The sequence below is a fragment of the Mesoplodon mirus genome (genome assembly GCF_964341445.2).
Source record: "Mesoplodon mirus genome assembly, chromosome: 4".
NCBI classification, from domain to species: domain Eukaryota; kingdom Metazoa; phylum Chordata; class Mammalia; order Artiodactyla; family Ziphiidae; genus Mesoplodon; species Mesoplodon mirus.
Window position 1 is genome coordinate 114,054,459 of NC_138979.1, and position 24,002 is coordinate 114,078,460.

A 24,002-nucleotide genomic window follows, 5' to 3' on the forward strand; every position below is an offset into this window, starting at 1 on the left:
TTTCTCCATGGCAACAAACTCTATGCCTCCTCCCCCAGACAAGAGCCTAATCACAGGTCCTAATGGACAAGACCTCTCTGTAGCTGGTCAGAAAGCCTATAATTGGGAGTCCAAGAGTCACCACTAAGCTTCCTAAATAGGAAATAAAGCTAGGCCCCTTCAAGTCTTGGATAAGAGCATAGATCTGAATATGTGTAAGTAATGGGTGGAGAAGCAGAGGCAGGGGGCAGCAGAGTTGGAGCAGGAAAGGCCATAACCTCACTTTATTTGTATTTCCTCCTTACACAAAATCATCAAAATAGCAACAGAGATGGGCAGAGAAAAGGGCTGAAAAGTTGTTCAATCCACATGTTCTCAGGGCTATCCCAGGGAGCACTTGAGGCTGAGTAGCCGCAGATTCAACATGAATTCCTCATGCCCTGGCCTGAAGTCTTCACAGATTGGTGGCGTGAGCCCTGCAATTCTCATCCTTTGCCCATCTTGACGTAAGGCAGGAAAGTGGACTGAAATGCTCCTCTCTGATGGGCAAGGCAAATCAGAGCCCATGGTGTACTGCACCTTCTGTGCTACAGGAGCAGAACCTGAAGCTGCTTCCAAGGCTCTAGAAACCTGCAGGCAGGGCTAGAGGCCAATGGTGTAAGAGCGGCCTGTGGGGTTGTGAATAGCAGAACAGACTGGTGCTGTCACAGCCCACTCATACCACACCTTCTTGGAGCTGCTGCATCGCCAGAAACGCACACAGATGGTCTGGCCTTCACGCACGGTCATGGGCTGCTGTAAGAAGAAAGACATGGAGGTTCAGGGGGGGGCTAATGAATTTTATGTGGCAATGTACTAAGCTAGGTGTGGAGATAAAATGATCAAATGACGTTCCAACCCTCATGAGGTTTATCTGAAGTCTATCAGAACAAATAATCAGAAATGAACAGACACTGAACAAATAATCAAAAGTGGGATGAACACTGTGAACAGCGATAGGGTGCTATGAAAACACCTATGAAAGGTAACACCAACCTAGTCTACAAGGTCAGGGAAAATTATCTGACAATAAGAATGTTTAATGAGACTTGCAAGATAAGTCAGCTGAGTCAAGAAATGAGCCAAGAACTTTACAGGCAGAGGACGAAGGTGTGAAACCCTGAGGCAGGAAAGAACATGGGGCATTAGAGGAACCAAAAGAAGGTCCACAGGACTGAAGCAATGTAATCAAAGGACAGTGGCTGAAAAGGCAGGCGAAAACTAGATCACACCAAGTCTAACAAAGATTTAAGACCTTATTGTAAGGCAGTGGGAAGACATTGAAGGGTTTTAAAAGTAGGAGAGAGGGCTTCCCTGGTGGCGCAGTGGTTGTGAGTCCGCCTGCCGATGCGGGGGACACGGGTTCGTGCCCCAGTTCGGGAAGATCCCACATGCCGCAGAGCGGCTGGGCCCGTGAGCCATGGCCGCTGAGCCTGCGTGTCCAGAGCCTGTGCTCCACAACGGGAGAGGCCACAAAAAAAAAGTAGGAGAGAGAGAGGATCAGATTCATGTTTTTAAAAGATGACTCTTGCTCCAGGTAGAGAATGGACAGAAGAATAGCCAGAGTAGACGTGGGAAGCCAGGTGGAAGGCCCCTGCAGATATCCCAACATCTACAACAGGATCCAAGAGCACGTGAGAGCAGTAGAACATGGGTCACAGACAAGCATCATCCTGGGAGAAGGGAAGGGGCAGAACACCAATGACAAAAGTTACTCTTCAACCCAAGGAGCCTTAAAGGTGATTCCTACCTTAATGGGGAAGAGGATGGGAAACCATGAAAACATCCCAGGAGAGTGAGTCTCTGGACGGATACCTAAGTGGATAAAGTAATTTAAAAAATTGAGTATAACCGATTCACTTTGCTGTACACCTGAAACTAACACAACATTGTAAATCAACTATACTCCAATAAAAATTTTAAAAATTAAAAATTAAAAAAAATTGAGGTCTCCATGACTCTGCTTTTTGCCTAGATTGAGGAGAATCTCTTCTGTGAACACAGAAGCAAGTAATCAAAGATCCCCATTCACTGATTCCTGGGTTCCCTGTGACTCTAAATGAAACATGTACATAACGCTACCCGAAACATGTATGTACGCTGCCCAGGTAGCATACTCTTATACTCCCCATCTACTGCCCTAGACACTCACTCAGAGTGATGTCCTGATAAAGCACAGTCTCAAAGTAGCCTGCAAAGCCATGCAGCACTGTGTTCACCTCCACGGGAAACTCCAAGGTGCAGTAGCGGTTGTTGTCAATCATAGGATCTGTCAGGGAAGAGCGGTGTGGGTGATGAGTGGCCAGAAACCCTAGACAACTTGGTAAAGCATGAGCAGGAACCAGGAAAGGAAGCCTTGATAGAGACCAGATAGAGCAGACTCAGGACAGCAAGGGAAGAAACCAGGAGGGTGAGCTCTCACCCAACCAGTCAGAGGACAGCCATGCAGGAACCCACCTCTGTTGGGATGGCTGAAGGTAAAACAGGGCTGGGGCGCAGACAGCTGGTGGAAATTGTGCAGCCGTACCACATAAGGCATTTCAAACTGGGCCTGTCCCGAGAGAGAACAAGATCTGGAGAAGACAGGCAAGAACTATCCAATTCCCCAGGGAATGCAGCTCAAGCTTTAGGGACACAGACAAAGATAAAAACACAGGGACTTCCCTGATGGTCCAGTGCCTAAGACTGCGCTCCCAATGCAGGGGGCCTGGGTTCCATCCCTGGTCAGGGAACTAGATCCCACATGCCGCAACTGAAGATCCCAGCACATGGCAACGAAGATACCATGTGCCACAACTAAGACCCAACGCAGCCAAATAAATAAATATTTAAAAAAAAAAAAAAAGAAAAAAACATAGTTTCACTTCAATCGCTTTCCCACATCCCCAACTCCTTCACCTCTTCATCTTCTCCAGTGGAAGAAAACACTTATGCTGACAGAGAAAAAAAAAAAAGGACTAAAGAGAAAAGAGTCCTCCAGAAGAGAGTAGCTCTTTACCTCAGGGTCGCGGTCCTTTTCCCGACAGGCTCGGACCTCATTGTACAGCTTAGAGGAGGAGATGGGAGCTAGAAAGGAGGTGTACTCCCCAGGGATGCTCACGCCATCATCTGCAGAGCAGGAGAGTCACATTACTTCCCAAGGGGTGGAAATGGTGTGTCTGTACTGAAAGCTCAGACCTCCCATATCAAAATAGACCCAGGCAGCTCCACACTATCACATTCCCAGGCCAACCTGCTCCTAACTCCTGCCCTGGGGGATTCTACTTCTTTCTAGGTTAATTTAGAGTCACACAAGAGTAAAACTGGAAGGAACCCACTGTATTTTAATCTAGTGGTTCTTAACTTTCTTTCCTTTAAGATCCTGATGAAAGCTAAGCCCAAAGTACATATGTCAGCTCAGGAAGTCCACAGATCTCAGATTACGAGTCTCTGCTCTGGTCCACTCCCCTCATTTTACAGATGTGAATACCGAGGCTCAGAGAAATTGCTTCACTTGCCAAGGGCACTGACCCAAGTCGGCCCTGCCTTCCCTAAACTTTGTAACCTCCTCTCGGCTGCTGCCACACCCATCCCTCCCCAGTCCCAGTCCAGCCTTCCCAGTTGATAATCCAATCCCCTTGCTCAGTACACCCCAGCCTGGAGGCACCTTTTAGGAAGTGCTGGGCTCCATCCAGGCATTCTGGTGACAGCTCATTATCAGCGAAGGACCCCAGAAGCTCACTGACAATGATATCCGCTTTCTCTGGAGCCACCCATTCCCGCATGTCCGATGAGACTACCGTCACCTGGCTTCCCCATTCTTCAAACTGCCAGTTCTCCAGCCTAAAACGGAGATGATATAAGTGAGGATAAGGTAAGAAAAACTGACACTGAGGACAAACTTCCCAGCAAAAAAGGTTGCTACTCACGTCACCACAGCATTTGGGTTCTTCTCCACAGCGTACAGCTTTATTCGCCGGTCAGCCTGCTTGGCTGCCCGCAGGGAAGCGTTCACCAGGGGCCCCCGGCCTGCTCCCAGCACCATCAGCACTCTAAGAAAGAGACGGAGGAGTCAAGCTGACGCTGCATGTAGAGAGGCAGGCAGGCAGGCAAATCTCTGGAATCATGGGGAGAGCACTCACTGGACATTGGTGTCCTTCTCTTCCTCTGGCACTCGGTCTAACAGACATTTATAGATGGCCTGGGGGAACGAGGGAAGACCTCATGGCTATAATGCCATCCTCACCCAGGTCATCCCGGCCCTGTGCTTGACCCCATCTGGGACCCACACTGTACCTGCTGGTATTGAGAGTATTTGATAGGGTCCTTTTCAAACACTTCGTATGTCTGAGATTCCAGATTATCCATCAGTGGCTGGTGAATGAGAGGAAAAAGGCAAAGTAAGTTAGCCAGTTTCTAGCAAGGACAATGCACCAGAATACCAAAACCTTCCCACTGCCTCCTGAGCTTTGGTAGGATTTTAGGGCACCTGCTCTCAAGAGACATTTCCTCCTCCCACCTCCCTCCTCTCAGTGTACTGCAGACCCACCTGGAGTGGGGACTGCAAGTAGTCTTCATAGCCCTTGGCAAAGAGTTCGTAGGCATTGGGTGGAGGTCGATTCTGGCTCAAGTATTCCAGGTACTGGAGGTAGGAGCAGAACTCTTTCTCTGAGTGGTGGTTGGTGCCTGTGATGATGAACTGCACCTCCAACTGTGAGAATAAGTCAGACCATCAGACACAGTCCTTGTACCAAGAGGATATTATTATGGTTTATGGCCAAAGGGCTCTAGCATAAAATAAGGCCCAGATCACCAAATACCAACAAAAGCATCAAGAGCCCTCCTATGCCACATAAGCATCATCCTGGCTCAAGAGGCCCATGGATTGTTGCTGTAACTTTTTTTTTTTTTTTTTAATTTAATTTATTTTTGGCTGCGTTGGGTCTTCGTTGCTGTGCGCGGGCTTTCTCTAGCTGCGGGGAGCCGGGGCTACTCCTCTTTGCAGTGCACAGGCTTTTCCTTGCAGTGGCTTCTCTTGTTGCGGTGCACAGGCTCTAGGCGCGCAGGCTTCAGTAGTTGTGGCGCATGGGCTCAGCAGTTGGGGCTCTCAGGCTCTAGAGCGCAGGCTCAGTAGTTGTTGTGCATGGGCTTAGTTGCTCTGCAGCATGTGGGATCTTCCCGGACCAGGGATCGAACCCATGTGCCCTGCATTGGCAGGCGGATTCTTAACCACTGCACCACCAGGGAAGCCCTGTTGTTATAACTTCTTAAGTGAAACTTTCTGCAAAGTTTTCATGAGATCTGGTTCCTTTTGAAATGTTTCTGGGGCCTCTACTGCTATTTGCCTTTTTGCTCTCAAGACCCCCAACTTTGCCGAAACTGTTCTCCAGAAACTAGAGGGGAAAAGAACCCCACAGAGGGAAAAAAAAACCAAAACAAAGAACACCCCATCATACATATGTGAATAAGGCAAGAGGATTAGCCGTAGCACCTTTAGAACCCTTCTACTACACACCTTGAGGAGTCGGAAGATCAGCCTCTGGTGCATCTTAGAAAGAACAGGAAATCCCTTCTTATTGGTCAGGAAAATGCTGGTGGGGAGAATGGCTGCTTTGATGGGCTCCCCAAGCCAACGATCAATGACATGATTAGATGGGAGGTCAGCACCAATTTCGAGAGCTACACAAGGGAAAAGAAAGACCTGCCAATCACTGATAGGCCAGAAGCCTTTCCCTGCTCTTTTGTGCAAGATCTGTCTACTCCTTAAGAGCAAGGCAGACCTAAGGCACAGAGAAAGCAGCAAAACTGCCCAGCAGCCAAGTGTACATGAGACCCCTGATTTTTGGTCACAGAAGGTCAGAGAATAATAACCTATCCCAAGATATTTGTGGACTTACCCACCGCAATCCTCTTGCTATAATCACACAAGGTCCGGAAGTTGTGCCACCTGTCCAGAGTCAAATACAGAAAAATACAGTCAAATACATATGGCCCACCAATCACCATACCTCAGGGAGACCTTCCTACAGGTTCCACTCTGTACTTCCCTCCACCCTAGCCTTTGCCCTGGTACAGCAGCAAAAGGAGACATACCACATCCATGTCTTCTCCTCTCCACTGTATTCCTCTGTGTGTGAAGTTGGCACATTCTCAATTATATCATCTCTCAGGTCCTCTGGTGCCACCAACGGCACCCGCATCCAGAACTGCACATGAACAATAAATAGGTTCTGTACCCTATTTAGAACTGTTTTGAACTCATTGGGTCCAGAAAGCTTCCTTCAACTAAAAAGATCTTGATCCAGATTTCAAATTACTCCCTTTATATGCTTTTCCCAATTTGTGATTATATGTATGTGTACACGTATCTTGTGCATATCCTTAAGTAAGTATCTGCCTTGTCTTCTATTTCACTACAAGTTGCTGGAAGTAATTGAATATTCTATATATTTCATAACTCTCTGCTTATCACTTTTAGTTGTGGGTAGGCAGTACGGACATTTCAATTCTGCCAAATCCACCTTTTACTGAATGGCTAGGAACAAGAAGATACTTAGCACAGCCTGACTACCATAATATGCAGCAGGAAAGGAGGCCCTCAGCCATACCATGGAGGAGTGGTGGCCAGTGTGGATGTGGTTGGTCAAAACTCTCGCCAAGTTTGTGTTATCTTCCTGATTTAGGGGCAGCAGGAAAGCTGGAAGACCCAAATATGCCCCAAAATTCAGCTCCTGTAACATAGCCTGGAATGGAGATCAAGAGAAAAAAGTTAAGAGCTAGCAATTCAAATAGCTTTAACTGCATTATATTAGATTTACTAAGTTATGGAGGGGAAAAACACTACTCTCCCCATCCAGCTTGTTTACAGACCTGATCTTTAAAAAGATTCATTGAAGAGGTCAGTCTTACCGCCTCGGAGTTCCTGCGGATCTTTTCCACTTTTGAGTCTGGACGAATCCATGGAGAAAGCTTTCCCACAATTAGTGTATTCCAGTCTGCACTCCCCCACCCAAGAAAGACAAAGACTGAATGAGGTTCAGAACTTTACTCATTCAATTTCTAGTTCTTAACAGGGACTAGAGAGTTAGAGATGAGAGACAGACTTTTTCTATCACAGATACAGGACAGGAGAGCCTGACGCAGAATAGGGAACTAAGGCTTTTAGCAGGTAAGCAAGGAGAGAACAAGAGTTATCTATATCCCGGGGGGAACCAATATATCCAAGTCAAGAAAGGAAGAGAAGGAAGGCACTGATAAAGCATAAGTTGTTATTGCCTCTAATAATTAAGGGGCATGTGGGATGGTCCCTACCCCTTCCTGACAGCAGTAGGTCTGATCGTGTCTGGGGGCCCGGCCGATTCTTAGCAGGTTCCTGAGTGAACTCCCTCTTGAAACGCGGGTGGAACACAGGCATGCAGAGGAAATCAAACCTACAACCGCGACAGACCCAGAATCGTCATAAAAAGACAGCAGCAGTGCCCAGATATCCAAGCAATTGGACTAGGCTATCTAGATTCTGCACAACCCTTTCAGCTGCCGTCAGTCACCCGACTGGACTGCTGAATTCAGCCCACCTTGGGGCATATCACTTCCGCTGCACTGTGCCTCAATTTCTCCCCGGAACTCAGCCATGGAAAAGATGAGTAAAGAGAAACGATGAAAATCCACACCACGTGGACTTTCTATTCTGCTGTCACTGGTTTTCCAAGACTGTCACATCCAGATCTGCACCAGTACTGCACAAGTTTCCCCCCTCAAGGTTTTTCTCTCCTCTCCCTAGCCCCCTAACTCTTACACTCTCAGACGATAATCTCGCTCTCCATGGCCCTAGAGGTCTGTACGCCCCCTGAGTTCACCTGGTAACTCCCCTGACTTTGGGGTTCAGTGACCCCACGCCCCCAACAAGTTTTTTTTCCTCTCTCTCACACTCCAGGGCCCGAGGCTTCTCCCCTCCAAGGACTAATGGTTTTCCCCTCCCTCGTCGTATCCACTCCGACCCCCTCACCCCTGCCTCTCGGGAATGACTGGTCTGCGCCTCTCTGTCCCCAAGTTCGGACCCCGCATTCCGCTCGCAGAGGTCCAGGCCCTCACCCCTGCTTGGCCACAGCCCCCAGTGTGTCAGCTATTTCGGGGACGCAATTCAGGTCCCTCCCGCTGGACACGCGACTTCCACTGGCACCGCCGACCGCCATCGCCGCCATCTTTCCCCTCACGCTGTCCACGCCGAGATTCCCTGACACTAGCAGCCAATCACAAAGCCGAAAAAAAGCCCCCAAAAGGCGGGACGAGTCTCCCTAACAACCAAAGCGTCTTCCACGGCTCCGGAGCTGGAAGAGGAGGGGTGGGGAGTGGCTCTTCCCGCCAATCCGCGGGCTGCACAGTGACGTACGGCGTGGCTCCGGAAGAGTCACCAATCTCAGGGTCTGGTTCTTGACGAACTTCAATCTCCCATAATGCTCCATGTACTCGTAGAATTCCGTTAAGAGACTACACGTCCCATGAAACCCTGCAGTAGAAAACCCTGTAATATAAGCTTGAAGTATCATCATCGAGAACTGCGAAGTTGTCTCAGGGCCAGTGGCGCAATGGATAACGCGTCTGACTACGGATCAGAAGATTCCAGGTTCGACTCCTGGCTGGCTCGATGAGACAGGTGTTTCCTTTATTGCATCCCATACAATAAGGCCATAAGCAGTATTTTGAAAGTCTCCCCTTCTTTCTTTTATAAAATTTCCTCATTATCTCTCGCCCTCATTTTGAGGTCTTAATTTTATTGCGTTTTGCAGCCATTTTATGTCAGCTTTTCCCCTTACCGAATTCAAAGGTGGTTCTTGTGTCACTACTTAGGTCCATCCGAATCCTGAGAAAACCGGGTTGATGGCTGGGGTCTTTGTATGGGCCTTAGTATATTTTTAAATAGATTGTGGCAATTCAGCCACTAAGTCTTTGTGATTCTATATCTCAAACACAAAAAAAGAGTAAACAAACACCTAAACACACACACACACACACACACACACACACACACACTGAGGATAGAGAAAAGGAACTCCTGGTGAAGAAATATAGTGAGGAGAGGGGAGTAATGAACTGCCTGGCGGAGGCCTGAGAGAACCTCTACATTTTCCTTTTTGAATGCCTGCTCCAGGGGTGGAAAAGAAGGAAAGGAAAGCAAAGAAAGACATAGAAAGGGAATACCTGAAGGCAGGGATGCCAGAAGTGCTGAGGGCCTGGCAGCAGGGTTGGAAACAGAACACAATACAAAAGGCCCGAGGCAGGAGGCGTTGACAGAATTTAGGGACCGACTGACAGGGAGCATGATAAAGGGAAGTCTGTGGGTGATAACCCAGGGTTCTGGCCTCTATAGAAGCTGGTTTAGGGAGAATCAGGGTTTGGGTTTGAAAATGCTGAATTTGGACGTCTAGGGGGCGCTGTGTAATAGAGAGTTGGATGAACAGTGATCTGAACCAGACAAGATTTGGAAATCGCCGGAAGAGAGGTAGTGACTGAAGCCATGAGACTGCATGAGATCACCGTAACCCGTGGGGGATCAGAGTTCTGAGAAATACGGAACGGGTGGATAGGATAAGCTGTAAGGAGCCCAGGTGCAATGTAAGTGCCCCAAAAGGATGAAGATTAAAAAGCTAAAGAAGAAAATGCCTATGAAGCCTAAGAGAGTTGGAGGTGATTTTGTCCCATCTTCTTATTATTATTACTAGACTTTCCTTTTTTAAAATAAATTTATTTATTTATTTATTTAATTTATTTTTTGGCTGCGTTGGGTCTTCGTTGCTGCACGCAGGCTTTCTCTAGTTGCGGTGAGCGGGGGCTACTCTTTGTTGCGGTGCGTGGGCTTCTCATTGCAGTGGCTTCTCATTGCGGAGCACGGGCTCTAGGTGCATGGGCTTCAGTAGTTGTGGCTCGTGGGCTCCAGCAGTTGTGGCTTGCGGGCTCTAGAGCACAGGCTCAGCAGTTGTGGCGCACGGACTTAGTTGCTCCATGGCATGTGGGATCTTCCCGGACCAGGGCAGGCGGATTCTTAACCACTGCGCCACCAGGGAAGCCCCTAGACTTTATTTCTTAAAACAGTTTTAGATTTACAGAAAACTTCAGCAGGTAGTACAACACAGCCAGTTCTCTCATGCCTCCCTACAGCTTTCTCTGTTATTACCATCTTAACATTAGTATGGTACATTCATTACTATTCATGGACCAGAATTGATACATTATTATTACTAACTAAAGTACATAGTTTATTCAGATTTTCTTAGTTTTTACCTAATGTCTTCTTTCTGTTCCACCATCCCATTGAGGACACCATATTACATATAGTTGTCATGTCTGCTTAGGCTCCTCTTGGCTGTGAGTTTGTCAGATGTTCCTTGTTTTTGATGACCTTGATAATTTTGAGGAGTACTGGTCAGGTATACTGAAGGACACCTCTCTATTGGAATTTTTCTGATCATTTTCTCATAATTAGACTGGGATTATGGGTTTGGGGGAGGAAGATCACAGAGGTAAAGTGCCATTTTCATCACATCATATCAAGAATACATACCATCGGGCTTCCCTGGTGGCGCAGTGGTTGAGAGTCCGCCTGCCGATGCAGGGGACATGGGTTCGTGCCCCGGTCCGGGAAGATCCCACATGCCACGAAGCGGCTGGGCCCATGAGCCATGTCCGCTGGGCCTGTGCATCCGGAGCCTGTGCTCCACAATGGGAGAGGCCACAGCAGTGAGAGGCCCGCCTAAAAGTAATAAAAATAAATAAAGATGGTAAATCTTAGTTTAAAAAAAAAAAAAGAATACATACCATCAATATAATTTATGACTGTTGATGTTGAACTTTATCATCTGGTAGAACTAGTGTTTATCAGGTTTCTCCACTGTAAAATTACACTCCTTCCCCCTCCACCCCTTCTATCCTGTACTCTTTGGAAGGAAGTCACTCGTGCATTCCACGCTTAAGGAGTAGGGAGTTATACGTCCCCTCCTTTAGGCTGGAGTGTCTACAGTATTTATTTGAATCCTTCCCTGCAGGTCTTCTGAGTAGGGAGTCGACAAGAAGTGGGTCAGTGCTCTGCCGACATTTTAAGAAGAAAAAGAGTTGTTGGGGAGCCTGCGTGTTCTCTGCCCCAGCTGTGCCCAACCAAACTCTACATTCACAGAAGACTTATTAGATGTTGTTTTGTCTTCAGAAGCTAATTATCTGGGCTGTGGACCATCTGTGCTCCTGGAATCTTCCTCTTGATGTCAAGCTGGAGGCGGCTCTGTTAACTAACCCCTCCATGGGTGAAAGGGAGAGAGGAAATCTATGAAACAGTCATGTCAGTTTTGCCATCAGTTAGAATAATTTTCAAAAGGATTTGCATAAAAAGAGCCTCGAATTTCTGACCGACCTTAACGTAAATTTAGATGGGCTGAATTTCATTCGTCTGGGATGTCTTTGTTTTTTCATTCAAAATGGCCTCCGCTATGTGGCAAGCATCATGCTGAACAGTTCCCGGGAATTCCACACCAAATTGCTCTCTGCCTGTCCTACAGCACTTTGCTTTGCCTTAAAGAACAGCATGGTCTGTGGGTCTGTCTATACGAGCTACAGAGGAGCAGAAGGAACAGACTGAAAAAGAAGTAGAGAACCTTTTAAAGGACTTGGCCCTAGGCATAAGGTCAGAGTTGGTGAGGTCCATCTTACGCTCTCCTTCCCTCTGCTCTGCTCTCCTTGCTGCACTTTTGTGCTCAGAAGCACGTCAGTCACTATAGGATGTAGGCCTTTGCTGGGATGAAGACAGGGAGGTGGTAGGTGAGAAATAATGTTACTTTCTCCAACAGGAGCCAGTGACAAACAGGCTAGAGTACTGGATGGAAGGGAAGAAGTACCCTCTCCCAGATAACCCTCCTGTTGCCCTCTAGCATTCCTCACCTTCAGGCCCAGTTCTTCTACCTGCTTTTGTTTTGTTTTTGTTTTTGTTTTTTGCAGTACGCGGGCCTCTCACTGTTGTGGCCTCTCCCGTTGCGGAGCACAGGCTCCGGACGCGCAGGCTCAGTGGCCATGGCTCACGGGCCCAGCCGCTCTGTGGCATGTGGGATCTTCCCGGACCGGGGCACGAACCTGTGTCCCCTGCATCGGCAGGCAGACTCTCAACCACTGCGCCACCAGGGAAGCCCCCCTGCTTCTGTTTTTATGTCCTTGTTTAAACACTGCCAGTGCATTGTAAACCCTCCTTTCACCTTCTCTTGGGCACCCCTCCTTCTTCAGCCCTCGCCTCCCTCCCCAGGCCCACCTTCACTCACCTCTGTGCCTGCCCAGCCAGCTGCACTCTTCAACACCAAAATAATGGCCCATTTGACCCTCCTACTGCTCCAAATTGCTTCTTCACAATCAAGGCTGTCCTCCAGCTACAAAAGTGGCAGAGTTATTGAGGCAAAATAATCTGTGCCAATTTGCATTCTCTTCCTTGTCATCTCTATTATACAGTATTTATCTGTCAAAATGAATAGAAAGTAGAAACTGTTCTGGAACATAGAAAAAGATGGAAAACTACCCAATTTGTTTATGAAGCCAGAGTATACCTAATATCAAAATCTGTCAGAAATAAGACCCGCCCCCTCCACACAAACAAAAAAATAAAGCAAACCTATAGACCTGTCTCACTTAGGAATGTAAATGTAAAAATCCTAAAATATTTAAGATTAACAATAAAAGTCAATACTATATTAACATAATAATATACCAGAACCAATTAGGGTTTATCTCAGGTATTAACACAAGATTAGGTATTAGGAAATTTATTTATATAATAGGTCAAAAATAAAGCAAGAAAAACATTTGATCATTTTTAATAGACATCAAAGAGAACATGGTAGGGCTTCTCTGGTGGCACAGTGGTTGGGAGTCCGCCTGTCGATGCAGGGGACGCGGGTTCGTGCCCCAGTCCAGGGGGATCCCACAAGCCACGGAGCAGCTGGGCCCGTGGGCCATGGTCGCTGGTCCTGTGTGTCTGGAGCCTGTGCTCTGCGGCAGGAGGGGCCACAACAGTGAGAGGCCCACGTACCATAAAACAAACAAACAAAAAGAGAACATGGTAAGTCAATTCCATTTTCTAAAACATTCTTAATAGTCTTAATATTCTTTATATATAAACACATTTATGTGTATATGAAGTCAACAATTTTTGTAAAGATAAAGTAATACAAGAATGTCTTGTCTCATCACTGTGTTATTTAATATTATTCTGAAAAATCCAATACAATGACTGGAAATTTTTTAAAAGCAGTTATAACTTCTGGAAAGAGGCAAATTTATTATTGTTTGCAGATGATATGATTGTATACATAGAAAATCCATGAGAATCAATTCTAAAATAATGAGAATTAATAATAGCATTCAGCGACATCACTTAATACAAGACAAATACAAAACATATCTGTAGCCTTCTTATAGACTAAGAATAACCAGTTAGAAGACATGATTAATAAAAAAATCCCGGAACTTCCCTGGCGGTCCAATGGTTAAGACCCCATGCCTCCAATGCAGGGGGCATGGGTTTGATCCGTGGTCTGGGAACTAGGAAATATCCCAATAACATAGTAGTTAAGATCATGGGCGGTGGAGCCAGATGGCAAGAGGTTAAAGCCCTATTTATCCATTTACTAACCATGTGAACCTAACCCCTCTGTCTTCAGCTTCCTCATCCACAAATAGGAATGTAAATAATAGTTCTTATCTCATAAAGCTGTTATGAACATTAAATTAGTTAATATAGTAAAGCATTTGGGTAGGGGGTGGGATGAACTGGGAGACTGGAAAAAATGTAAAATAAAAATATGTATACATAGTAAAGCATTTAGAACCTATCTGCACATAGGAGGCCTTCAATATACATTAGCTATTGTGATTAGTTTTTTATCCATTCACAGAGGTAACAATATCACCATAAAACACTTAGCTGTAACCTTACTGGAAAATGCGAGGAACTTATATATAGAAAATCATAAAATTTGGCTGAGAGATATAAAGACTGAAAAAAAATGGAGAAATGAGTCATGTTCTTAGGAAAATGAATCTTATAAAGATGTCAGTTCTTACCAAATTAATTTCTCACTTTTCCAACATTCAGTCACAATTCTTTTTTTTTTTAATTAATTAAAAAAAAATTTTTTTGGCTGCGTTGGGTCTTTGTTGATGCGCGCGGGCTTTCTCTAGTTGCAGTGAGTGGGGGCTACCCTCCATTGTGGCGTGCAGGCTTCTCATTACGGTGGCTTCTCTTGTTGCAGAGCACGGCCTGTAGGTGCGCGGGCTTCAGTAGTTGTGGCATGTGTGCTCAGTAGTTGTGGCGCATGGGCTTAGTTGCTCCACCGCATGTGGGATCTTCCCAGACCAGGGCTACGAACCCGTGTTCCCTGCATTGGCAGGTGGATTCTTAACCACTGCGCCACCAGAGAAGTCCCTCAGTCATAATTTGAATGGAATCCTTTGTTACTTGATAAAATGATTCTACCATTGATTTGTAATAAAAAGCAGACAAGAAAAGCAAAGAAGGGACTTCCCTGGCGGTCCAGTGGCTAAGACTCCACACTCCCAATGCAGGGGGTCCAGTGTTCGATCACTGGTCAGGGAACTAGATCCCACATGCATGCCGCACGCAACTAAGAGTTCATGTGCCACAACTAAATATCATGCATGCCACAAAAGATCATGCATGCCACAACGAAGATCCTGCATGCAGCAACAAAGATCCCGCGTGCCACAACTAAGACCTGATAGGAAAGAAAGGAAGGAAGGAAGAAAGATAGATTTTTTAAAAAGCAAAACCAAAGAAAATTTTTTAAAAAGAGGAGAAAGGAGACAGAATTTGCTCTACATTTTTAGCCTGTCATTACCTCAAACCCTTTATGAAACAAGCAATGTATAAATAAATAAAAGGCTACAATGTGCAGTTGGTACAAGAATAGACAGAGAAAAAAAGACAGGGGCTTCCCTGGTGGCGCAGTGGTTGAGAATACTCCTGCCAATGCAGGGGACACAGGTTCGATCCCTGGTCTGGGAAGATCCCACATGCCGCTGAGCAACTAAGCCTGCGAGCCACAACTACTGAGCCCATGTGCCACAGCTACTTAAGTCGGTGCACCTAAAGCCCACGCTCTGCAACGAGAAGCCACGGCAATGAGAAGCCTGCGCACCTCAACATGGAGTAGCCCCCGCTTGACGCAACCTAGAGAAAGCCCGCATGCAGCAGCGAAGACCCAACACTAAATAAATAAATAAATAAATAAAAATAAAATAAAATAAAAAAAGACAAAACCAATAGCCCAGAAACAGACTAGTTGTATGTGTATACATGCATGATTAAATATATGAATGCAATTTATGTTTTTTTAAAGATTTTTTTAATGTGGACCATTTTTAAAGTCTTTATCGAATTTGTTACAATATTTGTTTTATGTTTTGGTTTTCTGGCCACAAAGCATGTGGGATCTTAGCTCCCCGACAAGGGATTGAACCTGCACCCCCAGAATTAGGTGAAGTCTTAAGCACTGGACCAGCATGGAAGTCCCCTGAATGCATTTATGATAATAATAAGAGCTAACATTTATTGAGTCCTTATTTTGTGTCAGGTTCTATGAAAAGCACTTTACATTCACAAGAACTCTGAATCTTCACATGAACCCAGTGAGGAAGGAAATGTTATCCATCTACAGGTGAAGGAATTAAGTCTCAGAGAGGTTAAGTGACTTGCCCCCCTAAGAAGGGGTTTAGATGGGGTACAAACCTAGGTCAACTGACACCAGAGCCTTTGATCTTAACCTTAAGACACATCATCTATAATTTTAGTTCTAGAAAGATATCCTAGACAATGTTCACAAACTAGGGCAAAGATTCATTAAGAGAAATGTCTAGTGTAGCATTTTTTAATGATTACAAAAAATGTAAAACAAGTTGGATATCCTATAGGGGTATGGTCAAATAAATCATCCATGCAAGGAAATCTTAAGCAGCCATTAAAATCAATGTTGTCAGAGAAAATTTAATAAACATGGAGAAATGTTCATGATATGCCATTAAATGACACAGATTACAAATCGTACATGCAGAATTACTTCAATATGTGCAGGGGAAAATGTATTTTCCAAGTTTTCTATAATAAGCATGTTTATACTATGTGGGAAACATCTTTACAATGTATCTAAAACCTGTGATCTCTCCTTTGTTTTTCTGCTTGTTTCCATTCTTCTTTCTTTTGAAGACCTAGCCAAGGCCCACCCCCCCACCTCTAGGCCCCTGTAGCTGTCCGATCTTCAGCAGTCACTCTCACTCATAGCAATAACGTAACAGTCCTCCTAGGCAGACTAATATTTTTGGGTTTGTTGTTTGTTTTTGTTTTTTTTCTAGTTTTATTGAGAAATAATTGACATACGTCACTGTATAAGTTTAAGGTGTACAGCATGATGGTTTGATTTACATATATTGTGAAATGTTTACAACAGGTTCGGCTAACATCTATCTTCTTATATAGTTACAATAAAAAGGAAAGAAAAAAGTGTTTCTTCTTGGGATGAGAACTCTTAGGATTTGCTCTCTTAACAACTTTCCTACACATCATACAGCAGTGTTAACTATAGTCACCATGTTGTACAGTACAGCCCTAGGACTTATTTATCTTATAACTGGAAGTTCGTATCTCTTGATCACCTTCCTGCAATTCCCCCTTCCCCCACTTTCCACCTATGGTAACCACAAGTCTGATCTCTTTTCCTATGAGTTTGTCTTTTAGATTTCACATATAAGTGAGATCATACAGTATTTGTCTTTCTCTGGGCAGAGTAATATTTATTAAGCTCTACCACAGTCCAGGTACTTTAAATATATTATCTCACCTCAGGACATAATCTTGTTCTAATGCTCAGGACATAATCTTGTGAGGTAGGACTTATTAATATATCTATTTTGTATATGAGAAAACTGAGGTTCAGTGTATTGAACAAAGTTGTGCTTCAACTAAATAGTAGAGCCAGAATAAGAATCCAGTTCTTCTGATTCCCAACCCATTGCTTTTTCTTTTACAATAGCCTTTCCCCAAACGTGGTCCAAGGACCTTGGGGGCTCCCTGAGTCCTTTTTAGGAGGTGCATGAGGATCTCCTACGTGTCTGTGTGAGGCCAGATTTTCTTTATTCAGCCAAAGCCACATATCATAACAGAAAGCAGATATGAGAATCCAGCTGCCTTCTATTAAGCCGGATACCAAGGAGATTTGCAAAAATATAAAACAATATCACTCTTCTCATAAGTTTGTTTTGTTTGTTTGTTTGTTTATTTTTGCGGTACGCGGGCCTCTCACTGTTGTGGCCTCTCCCGTTGCGGAGCACAGGCTCTGGACGCGCAGGCTCAGCGGCCATGGCTCACGGGCCCAGCCGCTCCGCGGCATGTGGGATCCTCCCAGACCGGGGCACGAACCCGTGTCCCCTGCGCCAGCAGGCAGACTCTCAACCACTGCGCCACCAGGGAAGTCCTGTTGGTTTTTTTTTAAGTTAATTTATTTTGGGCTGCATTGGGTCTTTGCTGCTGCGCATGAGCTTTCTTTAGTTGCGGCGAGCGGGGGCTGCTCTTCGTTGCGGTGCGTGGGCTTCTCATCGTGGTGGCTTCTCTTGTAGCGGAGCATGGGCTCTAGGCGCATGGGCTTCAGTAGTTGTGGCACGTGGGCTCAGTAGTTGTGGCTTGCGGGCTCTAGAGCGCAGGCTCAGTAGCCCGAAAACACAGTTTTTTAATTAAAATGTATTATTTATGTTAACATGAAATGGGCTTATTATGTTTAATGAATTAATAAATATTTTAAAATTTTCTCAGTTTTTAAAACTTTTTTGACTGGGAAAATATTTAGTTTATTAAATATTGTAAATGTCTGGAATATCAGACACATCATCTCAATATGTAAATATCAAATCACATTTCAAAGTCAAATTTAAATTACTTGGATTTTTTTTTCTTTGCTTTTCTCTAACAATGACAACTAAGACCATTCTATATTGTATTAGTTTCTTCGGTCTTTAAAATAATTTTTAAAATGATGTTCAAGTAGGGCTTCCCTGGTGGCGCAGTGGTTGAGAGTCCGCCTGCCGATGCAGGGTACGCGGGTTTGTGCCCCGGCCTGGGAAGATCCCCCATGCCGCGGAGCGGCTGGGCCCGTGAGCCATGGCTGCTGAGCCTGCGCGTCCAGAGCCTGTGCTCCACAACGGGAGAGACCACAGCAGTGAGAAGCCCACGTACCGCAAAAAAAAAAAAAAAAAAAAAAATGATGTTCAAGTAAACTTTCAGCAATTATCTTCAACTTTTTCTGAAGAGAAAGTTCCCATTCTTAAGACATAGGCTTGTAATTCATATACTTGATATCACTCAGTGGCGTTTTATCTGTAGTAGGAAGAGGACAATCAAATATCAAGGAATATTAGAAAATCATTTAAGCCTTACTCATTTGCTGCCTCCTTCCCTGTGACATGTACATAAAACTCTTTTGGAAAGACAAATATCATATAATATCACTTATATGTGGAATCTAAAAAAAAAGAAAGATACAAATGAACTTATTTACAAAACAGAAATAGACCCACAGACATAGTAAACAAACTTATGGTTACCAAAGGGGAAAGGGAGAGGGGATAAATTAGGAGTTTGGGATTAACATATACACACAACTATAAATAAAATAGATAACCAACAAGGACCTACTGTATAGCACAGGGAACTATACTCAATATTTTATAATAACCTATAGGGGAAAATAATCTGAAAAAGAATAAATACGGGGCTTCCCTGGTGGCGCACTGATTGAGAGTCTGCCTGCCGATGCAGGGGACACAGGTTCGTGCCCCGGTCCGGGAAGATCCCACATGCCACGGAGTGGCTAGGCCCGTGAGCCATGGCCGCTGAGCCTGCGCGTCTGGAGCCTGTGCTCCGCAACGGGAGAGGCCACAACAGTGAGAGGCCCGCGTACCGCAAAAAAAAAAAAATATATATATATATATATATATATATGTGTATATATATGTGTGTGTGTATATATATACGTATAACTGAATCACTGTGCTGTACACCTGAAACTAACACGACATTGTAAATCAACTTCACGTCAATAAAAAAATTATTTTTTAAAAAAAGCTCTTTTGGTTCTACGTTTGTCACTAGGGATTAAGTTCTGTGTTTATAAAATTGAGATCTAATCAAGATCATATTTAAATATCAAAGCAGTTGTGACTAACTAGAGCTCGGATACTATCTGACTCCATCTTGGCAAAGGATTATATTCAAGAAACAACCATGCTCAATAAAACCAAGTAATTTTTTTTCTGATATCCTTCAGGAAAAGACCAATGATAGTCTCTCAGTTTTAATTTTTAATATGAGAAATATCTATAGATAAAACTTACATAAACAAAATCTCTTTGGCGTCCTTAAAAATAGTGGCAAGTAAAGGAGGCCTGAGACCAGAAAGACTGAGAACACGTTTTACAACCAGCTGCCCTCCAGGAGCCTCTGATGTTGTAGATAGGGTTAAACACACTGCCCAGTGGGGTAATGAAATTCAAGGCCTGCATGACAGGCACCTTAAAGAAGTTGTAACAAAGTGCTGTGGGTATTAAATGACAGTGAGACCTTTTCTAGCTGGAATGATCATGGGGAAGCAGAACTTGAGGTGGGCCTCCAAGATGATAGGATTTTATGAGCAGAAGAGTTCTTGCCAGGTGGATAGAACCATAACAAGCACAGGAAAGCATGAAAGGGTGAGTAAGCCCACTGGGGGGCGGCTTAGGGTGAGTAGAAGGTGTGCGTGGTGGGAAAAGGTTGGAAAGTCGAGCTGCACTGTGAGGGCTTGAATTCCCAGCTAAGCCATGTGGACTGTGTTTGTTATGCAGTGGGGACACCTGACATGTTTTGAACAGAGAGATGACGTGAAGTGAAAATTACAAACTACCTGGGAAAAACAAATCAGAATCATCATAAAAATTGGCCTGGCAGTGGTGTACCAGATGAGAGGAGGGGCAGTTAGGACAATTTGCAGGGACCCAAAATGAGGACCTGAGTAAGGTGGGGCAGTGGCAGGGGAAGGATGCCCATTGGCCATGCTGACTGGTCTCACAAGGTGGCAGGACATTGGGGAGGTCTTCTGGTTCAGGGCCTGGCTCCAGCTTGGTGGGTCCAGAGCCTCTGGAGAGCCCTGATCTTGTTCTTTGGATAACCCTTTTCTAAATTCTGGGCTAATCATTTACGTTTCATTACACATTCTTTCTTCAGCCAGGCTTAGTACATTTAGGCCTTTCTACGTTTCAGTTGTATTTTTCTGAGATCAGGCCTTACTTAGCCACTTTGGCTGGACCTCAGCCACTTGAATATAACTATCTTTTAGGGAAAATTCTTTCTACAGATTGCTAACCTTGTTCATGATCAGTTGACGCCTATATTTTCACTATCTCAAGGTATAAGAAGAGCTGCCAGTTCCCTTAACAAAACCTAGACCAGGGACTTCCCTGGTGGTGCAGTGGATAAGACTCTGTGCTCCCAATGCAGGAGGCCCAGGTCCTGATCAGGGAACTAGATCCCACATGCATGCCACAACTAAGAGTTTGTATGCCACAACTAAGGATCTCGCTTTCTGCAACTAAGACCTGGTGCAACCAAATAAATAAACATTAAAAAAACAAAAAAACAAAAAAACAAAAACCTAGTCCAGATCCTTTAGGATGGGTATTGTGGAGAGACATTTTATGGGGTGATGGGCCCTCCAGGGGGCGCCGGGTTCGCCTTTTTGTGGTGGCTGAGGGAGAATGAAGGCAAGGTCACTCCCTTAAGACCTGGATATTCACCCCTCCTTGAAAGCCTGGAGGGGACAGATTTTGCTTGTCTGAGAGCGCCCTAGTTTCCTTCCAGAGAGCGATCCTATTCCAAGTTCTGGAGGTGATATACTTTGCCTCTCATTATGGAGGAAGAATCAACAAGACTTGGTTCTTTATTTTTTTCGGCCGGGCTGCGGGGCTTGCAGGGATCTTAGTTCCCTGACCAGGGATCGGGAACCCTGGCCTGGCAGTGAAAGTGCCAACTCCTAAGCATTGGACTGCCAGGGAATTCCCAGTAAGACCTGGTTCTTGATCAGATGTGGTAAAAGGTAAGTGAAGAGAGAGAGGAGTGTGAAAGAATGAATGAGAGACAGTAAAGGCAAATCTTTTCTGAAAAATGTGAGGAGGAAAGGGCAGCTGAGGTCCAAGATGCTAACCCTCAGCTCTCGCTCAACCCCTCTGCTTGCCCTCCAAGGCCGCTTCTCATCTCCACAATAGAGAAATTTACTACTGCAAACCTTCCATCTCCAGTCAGTGTGAAGAAGGAAAGGACCAAGACACAGCACCGTAGTGCTCTCTTCAGGTGCACTGAACACTCTTTGTAAAGAAAAGGGAACCCTCCTACACTGTTGGTGGGAATGTAAATTGGTACAGCCACTGGAGGACAGTATGGAGGTTCCTTAAAAAACTAAAAATAGAGTTACCATATGATCCAGCAATCCCATTCCTGGGCATATACCTGGAAAAGACGAAAACTTTAATTAGAAAAGATATATGCACCCCAATGTTCATTGCAACACTATTTATAATAGCCAAGACGTGGAAGCAACCTAAATGTCCTTTATCCACTGACAGATGAATGGATAAAGAAGGTGTGGTATATATATACAATGGAATACTACTCAGCCATAAAAAAGAATGAAATAATGCCATTTGCAGCAACATGGATGGACCTAGAGATTATTGTACTAAGTGAAGTAAGTTGGAAAGAGAAAGACAAATATCATATGATATCACTTATATGTGGAATCTAAAAAAATTATACAAATGAACTTATTCATAAAACAGAGACAGACTCACAGACATAGAAAACAATCTTATGGTTACCAAAGGGAAAAGGGGAGGGAGGGAGGGATAAATTAGGAGTTTGGGATTAACAGATACACACCACTATATATGTAAAATAGATAAACAACAAGGACCTACTGTATAGTGCAGGGAACTGTATTCAATATCTTGAAATAACCTATGATGGAAAAGAATCTGAAAAAGAATATATATATATATATATATATATATTATATATATATATATATATATATACACACACACACACACACACACACACACACACATTCAGTTATATATAACTGAATCTATTCAGTTTTATATATATATATATATATATATATAAATAACTGAATCACTTTGCTATACACCTGAAACTAACATGACATTGTAAATCAACTATAATTTTAAAATTGAAGGAAAAAAAAAGTATCCTGGTGCTTGTCATACCATTCTTTCAACTTTTCTGTAGGTTTGAAAACACTCCCCCAAAAATGTTAGGTTAAAAATTATAGTATAACTAAGCAATATTGACTGTTTCTGAGTTTTTACATTGATCTATGTTCGGCTGACCCTGCAGGCCTGCAAGACTTGTAGCTGCCCAGCCTCGAGACCGAAGAAATAGCTCAGAGTCAGTGACAGAGACATCAGTGTCTTATTGGACAGGGAATCTTACACGTCCGCAGCAAAAGGGTTCTGGAGCAACACCCCCCAACCCCTGCTGATGGCAGAGGGCAGGCAGGACATGGCAGCAATCTTCACCACTTGGGGGAGAAGGAGGCTACCATTTATAGGGGGACTTTAAGTCAGGCTGGCTCATCAGCTACCAGGAAAACCAGCAGCTAGGCACATCCCTCACAGCCCCTCAGGTTAGCAACCGTCAGGAGGGCAGATGTTTCCCTTAAATAAACTAGCAGGTGGACCTGTTCTGGCCTAAGGATTAGGACGATTACTAGCTGGGGCTGGGGACAAGCATGTTCACATGAGTAGCGTGCAGGTGAAGCAGGGACTGATCAAGCAGGGGATGTACAAAGAGCAAGAGAACAGCCATCTTGAGTGGCCTGACCATACAATCTAATTGCTTTTGTTCATTTTGTGTGGGCCAGCACTTGCTTAGAGATAAATGGAAGTAAGCACCATTTACAGAAAAATTTAAAGTTGAGTCAAAGACCTTAATTTTTCCTATGAATCAATCCTAAACCATCATTATTTGATCTCAGCAAAAGAGCACCTTGAGACAGTCTCCCTGGAAAGTGGTTTGAGCAGCTGGGTAGGCCCTTCTAAATAAGGGTGTCGGTCTTGTGCTTGTTTGCAGTCCCTGACTTTGACACCAGCCAGGGCCCTGCCTTTTTCTAAGCTAAATAGACCATAGAACTTGGTTCCTCAGGGTGATCTCCTCCCACCCTCTGCTCTCAGAGAAAGAAGTAACCCTCAAACCACACCAGAGGGAAGCAGGAACACAAATGCCTCATGTCCTTTCCTGTAACCGAGCTGGATGCCCTGCTACTTTATCATACCCGCCCCACTAAGAGCCACAGTGACAGAATAGTTCCCTATCCATCTGAGCATCTAGCTCTCCTGTGGAGACTATAGTTCTTCAAGAGCAAGACCAGTTTTAATCCACTTCTGCTAAGAACGAAGCCTCTAAGACCCCACATGGGACTTCCCTGGTGGCGCAGTGGTTAAGAATCCACCTGCCAATGCAGGGGGCACTGGTTCAAGCCCTGGTCTGGGAAGATCCCGCGTGCTGCAGAGCAACTAAGCCCATGTGCCACAACTACTGAGCCCACGTGCTACAACTACTGGAGCCCACGTGCCTAGAGCCCGTGCTCAACAAGAGAAGCCACCGCAATGAGAACCCCGCTCACCGCAACTAGAGAAAGACCGAGCACAGCAACGAAGACCCAACACAGCCAAAAATAAATTAATTAATTAAAAAAAAAAAGAAAGACTCCACGTGGGTGGGCTGGCCCTTAAACCTCTCCCCCTTACGGATCCATCTCTATTTGGATCCACTCAGTTTCCCTCCTTATCCATATAGCCTTTTTTTTCCCCATATAGCCTTTGATATTCTTTTTTTATCTTTGACCAAAGGAAAATGACTAAAATCC

General features: G+C 44.7%; 1 protein-coding gene across 2 annotated transcripts; it reads right to left on the reverse strand.

Moving 5' to 3' along the window:
* Window positions 1-211: 211 nt before the first annotated feature.
* On the reverse strand, window positions 212-8,239 carry PRMT5 (protein arginine methyltransferase 5). 2 transcript variants are annotated; one of them, XM_082617593.1, is made up of 17 exons: window positions 8,089-8,239; window positions 7,309-7,427; window positions 6,868-6,992; window positions 6,606-6,740; window positions 6,091-6,203; window positions 5,895-5,944; window positions 5,513-5,676; window positions 4,547-4,708; window positions 4,294-4,371; window positions 4,140-4,198; window positions 3,927-4,049; window positions 3,665-3,840; window positions 3,017-3,126; window positions 2,476-2,569; window positions 2,171-2,287; window positions 1,769-1,833; window positions 212-774 (listed from the first exon to the last, which is right to left on the reverse strand). In XM_082617593.1, the coding sequence occupies exons 1-17, from the start codon at window positions 8,196-8,198 to the stop codon at window positions 622-624; spliced, it is 1,953 nt and encodes a 650-aa protein (XP_082473719.1). In that variant the 5' UTR covers window positions 8,199-8,239; the 3' UTR covers window positions 212-621. The 2 variants fall into 2 exon arrangements, with proteins under 2 accessions (XP_082473719.1, XP_082473720.1); XM_082617594.1 differs by having other exon boundaries at window positions 213-774; window positions 6,907-6,992; window positions 8,089-8,238.
* Between the last annotated feature and the right edge of the window lie 15,763 nt (window positions 8,240-24,002).

What these genes read in the sequence shown, in the direction of transcription:
- PRMT5 (XM_082617593.1), bottom strand. Translation starts at nt 8,198, where the DNA reads ATGGCGGCGATGGCGGTCGGCGGTGCCAGTGGAAGTCGCGTGTCCAGC. An exon ending in ACTTGCAGTCCCCACTCCAG is followed by an intron (nt 4,372 to 4,546) that starts GTGGGTCTGCAG and finishes CTCATTCACCAG; the next exon opens with CCACTGATGGATAATCTGGA. An exon ending in CTTCAGCCATCCCAACAGAG is followed by an intron (nt 2,288 to 2,475) that starts GTGGGTTCCTGC and finishes CTTCCCTGACAG; the next exon opens with ATCCTATGATTGACAACAAC.